The sequence below is a fragment of the Podarcis liolepis genome, assembly GCF_965112155.1.
Source record: "Podarcis liolepis genome assembly, chromosome: 8".
Classification (NCBI taxonomy): Eukaryota; Metazoa; Chordata; class Lepidosauria; order Squamata; family Lacertidae; genus Podarcis; species Podarcis liolepis.
In genome coordinates, this window is record NC_139560.1 from 33,667,189 (window position 1) to 33,679,882 (window position 12,694).

The 12,694-nt window shown below is 41.6% G+C and overlaps 1 protein-coding gene across 3 annotated transcripts; it reads left to right on the forward strand.

The window, feature by feature from the left end:
• Nucleotides 1–318: 318 nt before the first annotated feature.
• LACTB2 (lactamase beta 2) lies at nt 319–12,502 on the forward strand. 3 transcript variants are annotated; one of them, XM_083517410.1, is made up of 7 exons: nt 319–451; nt 2,380–2,543; nt 4,568–4,694; nt 5,145–5,323; nt 7,662–7,810; nt 10,874–10,955; nt 12,260–12,502. In XM_083517410.1, exons 1-7 carry the CDS (start codon nt 396–398, stop codon nt 12,301–12,303), a joined length of 801 nt encoding a protein of 266 aa, XP_083373536.1. In that variant the 5' UTR covers nt 319–395; the 3' UTR covers nt 12,304–12,502. The 3 variants fall into 3 exon arrangements, with proteins under 3 accessions (XP_083373536.1, XP_083373535.1, XP_083373534.1); XM_083517409.1 differs by lacking the exon at nt 319–451 and adding an exon at nt 709–872 and having other exon boundaries at nt 2,383–2,543; XM_083517408.1 differs by lacking the exon at nt 319–451 and adding an exon at nt 710–872.
• Nucleotides 12,503–12,694: the final 192 nt, after the last annotated feature.

The following is a 12,694-nucleotide window of genomic DNA, read 5'->3' on the forward strand; positions in this document are numbered from 1 at the left end:
AAGCGGTTTGTGCCGGGACTCGAGTTCTACAGACTCACACGGAGTGGCCAGCTTCCGGGTTAGTTTTCGACGCCATTTTTGTTCATCGTCAGAGCTGAAGTGACAGAAAAATTAGGATTTTAGCGGTACCTGTTATCATCTCCCTTCCCTCCTCCCCCTCACGAATGAAAACAACAAAGAAGATAGGATTCGTGCTCCAACTTAGGTCTTCTTATTCCGCGCGGGACGTTGCTCGCCTGATCTTTCCTGCGCTCTGAGAAGAGTTTTGTGTCAGCGACTTTTGGATGGGAAATCCAAACCAGCCCCACCTCTAACCTACAATATATGCTGCCCTACACTGCAGGGGCTGTCAAAAGCCGCTTTATCTCCGCCACATCTCCCCGTTCTCCAAGTATATGGCGATATTAGCTGCAATCTCTAAAACGCTCAAACGCTTTGGGAGGAAAACAAGGTTCGTAAGAAAGCCTGCGTTTTGAAAGTGCATGAACATGCAGCTGCTTTTTCTTTCTTTCTGGGCGTTAGACACACACACACACACACACACACACACACACACACACACACACACACATATCACATCTACCCTAAAACCCAGGGGGTTCTTATAAGCTCTCACTCCTGCCCAGGGAGGCGGGTGGGAAGTAGTGTCGGAGGTAACCAGGAAGCTGTTTCTTTAGCGGTAGCACCTCTGCAGAATTCCTATCTCTACGTTTCGGCCGCTCAGCCGCTGGAAGAAGCCCCGCCGCGAAGATGGTGTCTGTGCTGCCGCGGGTGGAGAGGCTGTCGTCGCGGGTGGTCCGCGTGCTGGGCTGCAACCCGGGGCCGATGACCTTGCAGGGCACCAACACCTACCTGGTAGGGACCGGCCCCAGGTACGTAGCAGCCCCCGCCGGCCTCCCCAGGAGGGACCAGCGGAAGAGAGTGGCTTATAGTTCCCTTTTACCCTGGTGCTAAAGTAGCGATTTGGAGCTGGCTTCGGATAACTGTTTCATGGACAGGGCATCCTTTGCCCGTAATAGCTGCATAGGCAGGCAGAAATTCAACAGGTGGGGATTCTTCCTCACCAGAGTAGGCGTGTGTGTGTATCTGTACATATACATGTGTGTTTGTGTTTGTGTGAGCACATAAGGTGTAAAGGTAAAGGACCCCTGGACGGTTAAGTCCAGTCAAAGGCAACTATGGGGTGCAGCACTCATCTCACTTCAGGCCAAGGGAGCCGGCGTTTGTCCACAGACAGCTTTCTGGGTCATGTGGCCAGCGTGACCAAACTGCTTCTGGCGCAACGGAACACCGTGGCAGAAACCACACAAAAACACAGTTTACCTTCCCACTGCAGCGGTACTTATTTATCTACTTGCACTGATGTGCTTTTGAACTGCTAGGTTGGCAGGAGCTGGGACAGAACAACGGGAGCTTACCCGTTGCGGGATTCGAACTGCCGACCTTCTGATCGGCAAGCCCAAGAGGCTCAGTGGTTTACACCACAGCACCACCCACACATACATACCTTTGTGAGCGCATAAATACACGCACACACATTTATGTAGTGAGCCCCCCATGTTTCACGAGTTCAGTTGGTATGGCGCATGCACTGCCTGCAGAAGGTCCAAGGTTCAAACCTCAGGCATTTCCAGGTAGGATTAGGAAAGATCCACAATGAGATCTCTGCTGCTGCTGCCAGTCAGTGAATACTGACAGGCATCATTTTATTTGTATGCTGCCTTTCCACTGTTCAAACCATTATCAAGGTGGTGGCTTTCAACATGAAAAGAATGCATAACTGCAACATAACAAAAGTGGTCATAAACAAACAAAACAATAAAAAATATTCCACCAAACTGAAGAGTTACCACATAAACCAGGACAAGATCTCAAATAAAGATACTGTACCAAAAAAACCAGTAACAGCGCGCGCGTGCACACACCCCGCAACAGAAAACCCCAAACAACATCGCAGCCCAAGAGTCTGGTCAGCAGCCTCATCTTTGGTAGCTGGAGTCAGTCTGGGCCCTGCCTTCCCAGGCCAGGTAAGAAAAGCCCTACAGGGCAAGGAGCAGGTATTTCAGGACTTGCAGCCAAGATGCGCTGAGGACTGAGATAAAGGGTGTCATTAGATGTAAAGCAGCTGCAGGTGTTGTGAAAAAGGCAGAAGACCTGCCAAGTGAGAAGAGGGAACCTTTCTTTATTTTTGAGAAATTATCCATCAGGATTCCCACTTGTGTAAGGATGCAGTGATGTTCTGGAGTAAGAAAATGTTGCTTTCCATGTCACAGACATTTTGTACTAGGATCCAACCTTACTTTTCTATTAATTGTGCTTTGACTTTTCCAGTTATGGTGTCTTTTTTTGGGGGGGGGGGTGATTCTGTCTTTAATACAGAAGGATCCTTATTGATACAGGAGAACCAGCTGTCCCTGAATATATTGGCTGTTTGAAACAAGCGCTCAACGAATTCAGCATCTCAATCCAGGAAATCTTAGTAACACACTGGCACCAAGATCACACAGGAGGCATATCTGATATTTGTAAAAACTTTCCCACTAGTAAGCAGTTTCATTATTTTTGTTGTTGTCTAAAATGTCTGTATTCTGTTTTTTATACAAAATGTATCCAAGCTGTTTTTCAGTACTTTAATCTGACATTAAATACTGTTAAATAGCAGAAAGATAAAGTAGGAAGAACATTTGAAGGCTTGTATACCAGTGTCTAATAAAATTCTTGCTGGTAAACACTGAATGCTGGCAACTAACTTCTACATAGTTGATTGTTTACTTCACAGGCTATAAGTAAAACCAGCAAGGTAACTGTTTTTGCATTATAAAGTACATTAGTCTGTGTAGCTATTTGTAATTGTTTTTTTAATACAGTCAAACCTCAGAACTTGAATGTAATCTGTTCCGGAAGACCTTTCGACTTCTGAAACGTTTGAGTTCCAAGGTGCAGCTTCCGATTGGTTGCAATAGCTTCTTGCACTCAAACGGAAGCCGCTTTGGACGCTCAAATTCCGAGGATTGTTTGAAAACCGGAACGCTTACTTCCGGGTTTTTGGCATTCAGGCAATGGAGTCGTTCGAGTTCTGAGGTTTAACTGTATGTGTTTATTGTTAATGTTTTATTGTTAATTGTTTCAGTACGTTTCATGGGAAACAGCTCATGAAGTGAAAACAAGACTGCTTTGCTATGCTTATAAAGTCAGGAAATTTAACTTGCGCATTTTAAATTGGCCAGACCTCTTGCAAAGCCATTTCTTTGCATGCTTACTCATAAAAACTGCTTCTCTTGTTAGCATCATAATGGTATAGAAAGTTGCCCTGGGCAACTAAGTGTGTGTGTGTCTACATCCTTTATCTGTCAACCCATCACTACCAAATGTATGCCATTCTTTTCAACCCAAATGTAAAGTGTATAGGGCAGCTTGTTGGCAGGGCATTGCTTGGTCGTTCTGGCCGCCAAGTTGCCATTAGTTTTAACATTACCCCTAACCTGCAGAAGAAGAAGAAAAACTAAGAGACAGTGTGGGTGCATGGAAGGCAAGGGCCCTTCTAGATTGATGGAGTTTTTTACAGGTGTCTTTTTGCAATATGTCATTGACAGAGTCATAGTGCATTAGTCCACACATAATTTCATTAGTAGTTCTTCAATGGTTCCCAAGCATTACTGCATTATTGCCATCTGTGGGGAACATTTGGGGTCTCTCCAGATGCTCTTTCTGTTGTGCATTCCTGATCTACGTTCATGATGGTACCTGATCTATGTTCATGATGGCAATCCTGCTTTCAGTACTGTTTGCTTCTGCAAAAGTTCTGAGGTGGTCAAACTGCTTCACTTGGAATCGGCGTATGTCCTGTAGATTCCTGCCAAAATCCTATTCTAGTGTTTGTTGTGCTGTCGTGCAAGAGTGCCCCTACAGACAGCAATTATGTGTCGGGGAAGCATTGCAGAACAACTAGCAAATTGGAATGATGTGTGGCTGATCCAGTGTAAATCCATCACTGATGCACTATGACTGAGTCAATGACGTGTTACAGAATACACTTGCAAAAACCAGCCCCAGTCTGAAGAGGCCTGAGTGATATGAAAAGTTACAGGATTTCAGCAGGAAGCTACAGAACATGCACCATTGGGAGATGAAGCAGTCTGCCTTTCCATTAAAGAGAGCAAGAGTCTCCTAAACACACCGGACTCTGGGTTATTGGCCCAAGTATCTAAACAAAAGCAGTCATGTTTCATACCTGGATCAGCCCATTACCTTGTGCTAATGTTAGCCCAGGTCCTATGACTCATTTGCCTCTCCTCCTATAAGCATTTGCTGGTGCACACTTTATCCTTATGTCACTCCAGAATCTTTTCATTCATGTCTTAAGAGCAATTTATATGACATATATGTGTAAAACAATGTCAGTATGCACTTTTGGGAGCAATGTTACAACATGTAAAATAAAGCAATGCTGCTTTTTTATTTTTGTGTTTAAAAACTAAGATACTGTGATTTTTCAGGAAATTTTAAATAATGTGTGACTAAGCTGCTTCTAAAACATATTTAATGCCACGTTTCTTTTCAAAACTAGCTTCTGAGTACTGCATAAGCAAACTTCCACGTAACCCACACTCTGAAGAAATAATAGGAGAAGGAAAGCAAAAGTATACATACCTTAGAGATGGAGATCTTTTAAAGACAGAGGGAGCTACTCTGAGGTAACTGATAACTTCTGCACATTGACCACTGTATGAAGATTTTCTCTTTCATGTGCAAGATTTTTAATATTGGCGCAATTATGTATTTTATCATGGTATTATCTACTATATATTTTGGGAAATTGTGTGTATCTGTGGGATTGGATTGGACCCAAACCTGTCTGGGTTCTTGGATCTTCAGGAAGGCTGCTTTTCCAAGTCCCACAAACATCACAAGTGCCTTTAGCAGGAACACAAGCCTGTCTCTGTTAATCTTCCACAGACAAATGAAAATTCATATTTAGACAGGGCTTTGCCTTATTCAAGTGGTTTTAACTCTACCACAGATTCTTAACGCTTCATATGTTTCATGCTTTTTATATGTATTTGTATTTGTTGTCGGATGCCTTGAGGGCTCTATTGTGGAAAGGTCAGATATGAGTTTAATAATCTTCTTTTGTCAATCTGCAGGGTATTATATACCCCTGGACATACAGATGACCACATGGCTTTACATCTCCTAGAAGAAAATGCTATATTTTCTGGTGACTGCATTTTAGGAGAAGGAACAGCAGTCTTTGAAGACCTTTATGATTACATGAAATCGTTGGAAAAGCTACTAGAAGTGAAAGCTGACTTAATTTACCCTGGTTAGTTCCACATTTGACCTGAATTCAGAACACATCACTTCTTGACCTCCTCTGGTACAGTTCTTATGACTAGAACTGCTGTTCAAAATCCCTAATGCCTTGCTCTTTATCACCAGAGCCCTCTGATCCTTCTGTTGATTGTTGTCCTTTCATGGCAGGTTACCACAAGCATAGAGAAGGTCTCCTGTGTCTCTTGAATCCTGTTTACAATGTGTTTTGTGATGCTTTAGCTTTCCTATTCATAATAAGCTGAAATTGCAGCCTGAACTTGCACTACATTTGATTTTTTTAAAAGCCTTGTATGTTGCCAGAGTGCATCCTTGATTTATGGGCCTTATTGCAAATAATTTAGAGCAGTATGCAGTGAAAAAGTCCCATTAGCACAAGGGCTTCCGGCTGTGCATTCCCTCTCCTCTCGTTCCCTAAATTTGTTCTGGGTTTCTCCCCAACACTCTTGGCAAATAGAAATCCTTGTGCTATCAGAACTACTTTGTTGGATAGCGCCCATAGTTTCCTAGAATCTATTGAAAATTATTGAGAGGATACATAAAATGTAACTGCCAAAAGGAGAAAATGCATTGTGGTGCCATCTCTCTGTGAATCCTTGTTGAATGAAACATATGGACACAGACTGATTCGGTGTGTTTTGATAACTTTTTTGTTGGCTAACACCTACCATTGGAATCTCTGCAGTGCTCAAACTACTGATGAAAAAATGTCATACTGAATGAAAGAAGAGCCTGCTGGATCAGGCCAAGCATGTTCTCTTAGTGGCCAACCAGATGCCCGATACCTTCAGCTGTCTAGAGACTTCCTGATCTCTGCAACTACTGTCCTTTTCCTTTGATGCCCCTTATGATTAGAACTGCCTCCCAAGATGCCTTCGTGCAATCTCTTCCCTTAAGTCCCTCCTTGAGATTCACCTGTTGCAGGAAGCCTCACGCTATACAGTGGTACCTCTGGATGCGAATGGGATCTGTTCTGGAGCCCCGTTCGCATCCATAAGCGAACTTAAGATGCGTCTGCGCGTGCGCGGGTCGCGTTTCGCTGCTTCCGTGCATGTGCGCGATGTCATTTTTAGCATCTGCGCATGTGTGAGTGGCGAAACCCGGAAGTAATGCACTCCATTACTTCCAGGTCGCCATGGAGCGCAACTCGAAAATATTTAAGCTGAAGCGTATTCATCCCGAGGTATGACTGTATAACTAAGCCAAAGTATGTGCAATTTAAGTAATCACATACAGTGGTACCTCAGGTTGCAAACACTTCAGATTACAGACTCCGCTAACTCAGAAATAGTACCTCGGGTTAAGAACTTTGCTTTAGGATGAGAACAGAAATTGCGTGCCAGCGGTGCAGCAGTAGCGGGAGGCCCTGTTAGCTAAAGTGGTACCTCAGGTTAAGAACAGTTTCAGGTTAAGAACGGACACCCAGAACTAATTACCGTATTTTTTGCACCATAACACTCACTTTTTTCCTCCTAGAAAGTAAGGGGAAATGTCTGTGCGTGTTATGGAGGAAATGCCTATGGGTGGCATGCCTACGGATTTTCCTCCTCTAAAAACTACGTGCGTGTTATGGTCAGGTGCGTGTTATAGAGCGAAAAATACGGTAAGTTCTTAACCCAAGGTACCACTGTGCTGTTCCTCGACCTACTGATACCTCTGCTACCCCCTCGCTTCTTCTGTTGTCTCTCAGTCTCTATTTTAGTTCATAAGTCCATTGAGGTAGGAATTGGCTATACCGGTTCTTTGCAAATTGCCACATACATAGATAGCACATGACCATTTCCTAGGGTAGGTGTGTACTAATGGTCTGAGTTGTGAAAAGTCCTTTCGCCACTAGAGGGCCAACATTTTTCTTCACATTTGACCTAACTGTATTCAGAGTTCAGTGCTTAAAAGTGACTATAGAAGAGATGTTAAAGATATGGGGTGGAATCTGATGAACTCGGAAGCGGGCCTGTTGAGATCAGTAGACATGGTTTCAGTGAGTCTGCTCTGAGTATGTCTTTGTCTGATGACACCCTATACTGGAAATCATAGTAATATTAACGTAAAGGCTTTGCTCTTAAACAGTTTTGTTTTGGGGTTTTTTGTTTGTTTCAAAATTTTAGTGTTGCGGTGATCTAATGCAACTGCTAGGGTGAGAAAGTAATAATACCTCTAAACTTACTGGTGCAGACACGCAGCAAAATCAGAAGATACTGGAACCATACGTGACAGCTATTCCTCTTGCTTTGAACATCATAATAACAAATACTGCAGCATAAGTAGAGATTGTAAACATGTATTGTTGTTGTAGTTTTTCTATATTAACCACTTTTTCTCCCTTACAGGACATGGCCCAGTAGTAAAAGGGGCAAGAGCTAAAATTCAAGAGTACATTTCTCACCGAAATGCACGGGAACAGCAAATCCTCAATGTCTTGAAAGAGAATGCTGAGAAATCTCTTACAGTAGAGGAACTGGTGAAAATTGTATACAAGGTAGCTGTCTAGCTGACTCTTACTTTTTAATTAGGAATAAGATGTTTAATTTCCCTAGTAGAAGCAGTCACAATAAAATGAATGGCTCACAAACATCATAGTTTGTATGACAAGGAAAAACTGACGTGTGCATGTGTTCACTGTAGCAAGGCAAATTGGAAGCTGTCCTGTATCTAAACTTTCTTGTTTTTGTTGGGAAATTAAGAATTTAAGTAATTTCCTTTTTTCCCCAGAACTAAAATAATTTTGGGACACCCTTTGCAGGAAAAGCAGATCTTCAAACTCTTGCATTTTAAATATGCAAAATGCTAAACGATAAAGAATATGTCACATATGCAAAAGCATATAAGATGCAGCATGGAAATGCAATTTGTACAATATGCTGGTATTACTGCTATGTGATCAAGGCTTCCTAAGCTGATACACCAGCAAAAATATTAGGGACATAGAAGCTGCCACATCTCTAGTTAAGATTGTTGGTCCATCTAGCTCAGGGTTGTCTACACGGAGCAACAATGGTATTCAAGACCTTCAGACAGGGTTTTTTCTCAATCCTAACTGGAGATGCCAGGGGTTCAACCTGGACTTTCCACATACAAAGCATATGAACTTGCTGTTGTTTAGTCGTGTCCGACTCTTCGTGGCCCCATGGACCAGAGCATGCCAGGCACTCCTGTCTTCCACTGCCTCCCGCAGTTTGGTCAGACTCATGCTGGTAGCTTCGAGAACACTATCCAACCATCTCGTCCTCTGTTGTCCCCTTCTCCTTGTGCCCTCCATCTTTCCCAACATCAGGGTCTTTTCCAGGGAGTCTTTTCTTCTCATGAGGTGGCCAAAGTATTGGAGCCTCAGCTTCATGATCTGTCCTTCCAGTGAGCACTCAGTGAGGGCTGATTTCCTTCAGAATGGAGAGGTTTGATCTTCTTGCAGTCCATGGGACTCTCAAGAGTCTCCTCCAGCACCACAATTCAAAAGCATCAATTCTTCGGCGATCAGCCTTCTTTATGGTCCAGCTCTCACTTCCATACATCACTACTGGGAAAACCATAGCTTTAACTATATGGACCTTTGTTGGCAAGGTGATGTCTCTGCTTTTTAAGATGCTGTCTAGGTTTGTCATTGCTTTTCTCCCAAGAAGCAGGCATCTTTTAATTTTGTGGCTGCTGTCACCATCTGCAGTGATCATGGAGCCCAATAAAGTAAAATCTCACACTGCCTCCATTTCTTCCCCTTCTGTTTGCCAGGAGGTGATGGGCCCAGTAGCCATGATCTTGGGTTTTTTGATGTTGAGCTTCAGACCATATTTTGTGCTCTCCTCTTTCACCCTCATTAAAAGGTTCTTTAATTCCTCCTCACTTTCTGCCATCAAGGTTGTGTCATCTGCATATCTGAGGTTGTTGATATTTCTTCCGGCAATCTTAATTCCGGTTTGGGATTCATGCAGCCCAGCCTAGGACCCTTTATTTATTTATTTACTTACTTACTTACTTACTTACTTACTTACTTACTTACCACCCTGTACCTGGAGGTCTCAGGGCAGATCACAGAACAAAATCAAAATATAAAACCACAATATATATATAATCAAAATAAAAACAATAACACAATATCAAGCAATCCATAGTCTGTTGTCCACTACCAGTTGGCGCTCATGTACTTAATACTATGAACACACACAAGTCTGTAAAATAAAATAATAATAATACATGTGATTACCAGATATTGCGGGGGAAGCTGGAGTAAAAATATAATGACAATAGCCCAAATCCAAATAATGGTGTAATTTATTCTGTGAGTCCAAGGGGGCTTCAGGTTTGTGTTTGGTTCTTTATATCTGCCCATCTCCCCAGTGCTTGATCGCTTACTGCTTCTGAAACTGAGGGAAATATTTAAATAGCAGTTTGTGATCTGGTGTGGAGAGAAGTTATTTGGAGAAAAGATGTCTGATTTGGCCACAGTGACACATGCCTTAGCTATATCCTGTTTGGATTACTGTTAACATGCTCTTTGTGGGGCTGGCTTTGAAAAGTGCTCAGAACTTCAATGGAGTCAAAGAGCTGCAGCCAGATTGTTGACTGGGGCTGGTTATAGGCAGCATATGACTCCCTTGATACAACAGCTTCACTGGCTACTGGTCTGTTTCCAGGCACAATTCAAAACATTGGAAATGACCTATAAAGCCCTACACAGCTGAGGTCCAAGCTATCTGAAAGACCGTATTTTCTCATACAAACCTGCCTAGGTTTTGAAACATTACAGGGAGGCCCATCTCTTGGTCTTACCACCCTCACAAGCACATTTGGTAGGGATATAAAAAATGGCCTTCTCAGTGGCTGCTCCCAGACTTTGGAACTCCCTCCCTAAAGCAGCTAGACTGGCTCCCTCCTTGCTGTCCTTGTTGGCAGGTGAAGTATTTCTTGTCCCAACAGGCCTTTGGGAATTGACTGCTTTTAATCAAAGGGCTGTTGTCGTTCTGTTTTTATTATATTTATTTGTATGTTTTAAACATATTTTATATTTGTATATAGTTTTAATTCTATTGTATTTTAATGTTAATTATGGATTTTTCCTGTTTTTTAGCGGTTCTTTTCCCCCCCTGTAAGCTGCCTTGAGTCTTGTCAGGGAAAAAGGCGTAGTATGAATATATATTAAATAATAATAAGAATAAATGTCAAAAATTACACTGGGCTAACACAAGCTTCTTGTGTGAGCCTAAGTAGTTCTTTATTTCCCTGCCAATAAATATATGAATAGGTACTGCAATCATACCACTTTTTTCCTTTTTCTGTTTGTCAAGAGTGCTTTAATTAGTTCAACGTTTGGCTCTGTTCTGTTCTTTAACTTGGCATTAGTGTGCTTGTGTGACTTTTTAAAATCCTGACTGAAATGAAATTACCAAGATGCCATTTTAACAGTGTTGCCATTTAACAGTTCAACCTTATACATCTCAACTCAGAAATAAGACTCTTCTTTTTTTATCCCAGTTGAACTTCCTTACAGATAGTGTGTATAAGACAGCTTCCTAAATGTGTGATTCATGTGTTTTTAATTATTTTTCTCTAGGACACACCTGAACATTTGCATAGGGCTGCAGAGATTAACCTCAGCCATCACTTGAAGAAACTAGAAAAAGAAGGGAAAGTGTGTAAGTGACTTTGTCTTTAACACACATCTGTTGTATTCCAGCAACATGTTTATGATCCAGTTTTCCAGAATTTTTCTGTGTCTAAGCCAGGGGTGGGCGGAAGGTAGATCTGGAATGTACTATTGGATGCTTGTACAGTGGTACCTCAGGTTGCAGACGCTTCAGGTTACAGACTCCACTAACCCAGAAATAATACCTCGGGTTAAGAACTTTGCTTCAGGATGAGAACAGAAATCGTGCTCTTGTGGCGCAGCAGCAGTGGGAGACCACATCAGCTAAAGTGGTACCTCAGGTTAAGAACAGTTTCAGGTTAAGAACGGACCTCTGGAACGAATTAAGTACATAATCAGAGGTACCACTGTATACTATAGCTGTGCATCATTCTAATAAGGTGTTTTTAATGCAACAGTTCTTTGTTCCCAAATTTTTATTTTTATTTTTGCTTGAATTCAGAGGCCCAGATCTGCACAGAGCCTTTTTAATAGATCTGCACTGTAGACACAAACAAACATTTTATTTATTTAAATCAGGGGTGGCTAACCATATTCAGCCCAAGTGTTACATACTGTCAGTCACCTTCCTGAGGGTCATATGTCGGTAGTGGGTGTGGTCAGTGCACACACTCCACCCGTACAGATGGCACAAGCACACTTCCCCGCTCCCCAGCATTCACACGCATCCTGACCACACATGCTGGCACACAGCAGTCTGTTTCAAACACACACACACACACACACACACACACACACACAGTGTCTTAAGCAAAAATGCAGCACTGTTCCTCTCTCAAGTGAGGAAAAGGGTGCTTGCAAAAGCATCTCACCCCAGGAGTGGAAGGGGAAAATGCTGCCTTTACTTTTTCATCTCCGCTGCCTTCATTGGCATCTCAGTCTTAGGTTATGGGCATACTGCATCAAAACAAAGCCCAAGAGAATTCACTGGATCATAAATAATTATAGAACATCTCTGAACTGTAAATGTTAAGCTTCCTGCTATTTAGAAAAACAGCATTTTGGAACTTTAATAGAGGATAACTTGTCAAAATACTTAAATGCCTCAGTCTGATATTCAAATAGATATAATGGGCTTTAAAAAATATATTCAGATTCCTGGTTTTTTAAAAAATATTCATATTCCCAAGTTGCTAATCTTTGGAAGATGCAATATACTAACAGAAAACATTTGAGATTAAAGTTGTGCTTGTAAATCACTTTCTGCTTAACGTCTTGCATCAAAAAACTTTTGTTTTAAATGGTAATGTTTTCAGATATCAGCTTATTTAATATTTTCTTCTTCTTTTGCAGCAAATGAAAATTCTCCCAGCTTCAGATGGAAAAGCAGTTTATAGATAAAACACCAAAGTAAGTGTGAGGCTGATGTTCTTGTGCCCTCTCGCTAAAGAAGCACCAAATTGTCAACACAGTATTCTTTTTTCAAAAGATATTTTGAGTACTTCAGCATAGCAAGAGTAAATTCATAAAATTTGACCAAGTTACTTAATTCTGTTTTTCTGCAAAATGAATAAAGTGCAATTATTCACATACAAATTACTGTGTGTTGTCTTAACTAGAATTTCTTAATTATACAGGCCTTCCTGTCTAAATAATGGCATGTCTACAGTCTTATTTTGTAAAATAGCAGAACTATTTTAAATTATTTTTATTTGTGGTGATTTTTTCTTTTAAAAATTGTTGCACATCTCTTCGATTGAGATAATAAATTATTTAAATAAATATTGA

Bases quoted from the DNA above. Each gene is read 5' to 3' on its own strand.
- LACTB2 (XM_083517408.1), top strand. From the start codon at position 751: ATGGTGTCTGTGCTGCCGCGGGTGGAGAGGCTGTCGTCGCGGGTGGTC. The intron at 4,695-5,144 runs GTAACTGATAAC...GTCAATCTGCAG, and splicing joins ACAGAGGGAGCTACTCTGAG to GGTATTATATACCCCTGGAC. The intron at 7,811-10,873 runs GTAGCTGTCTAG...ATTTTTCTCTAG, and splicing joins TGGTGAAAATTGTATACAAG to GACACACCTGAACATTTGCA.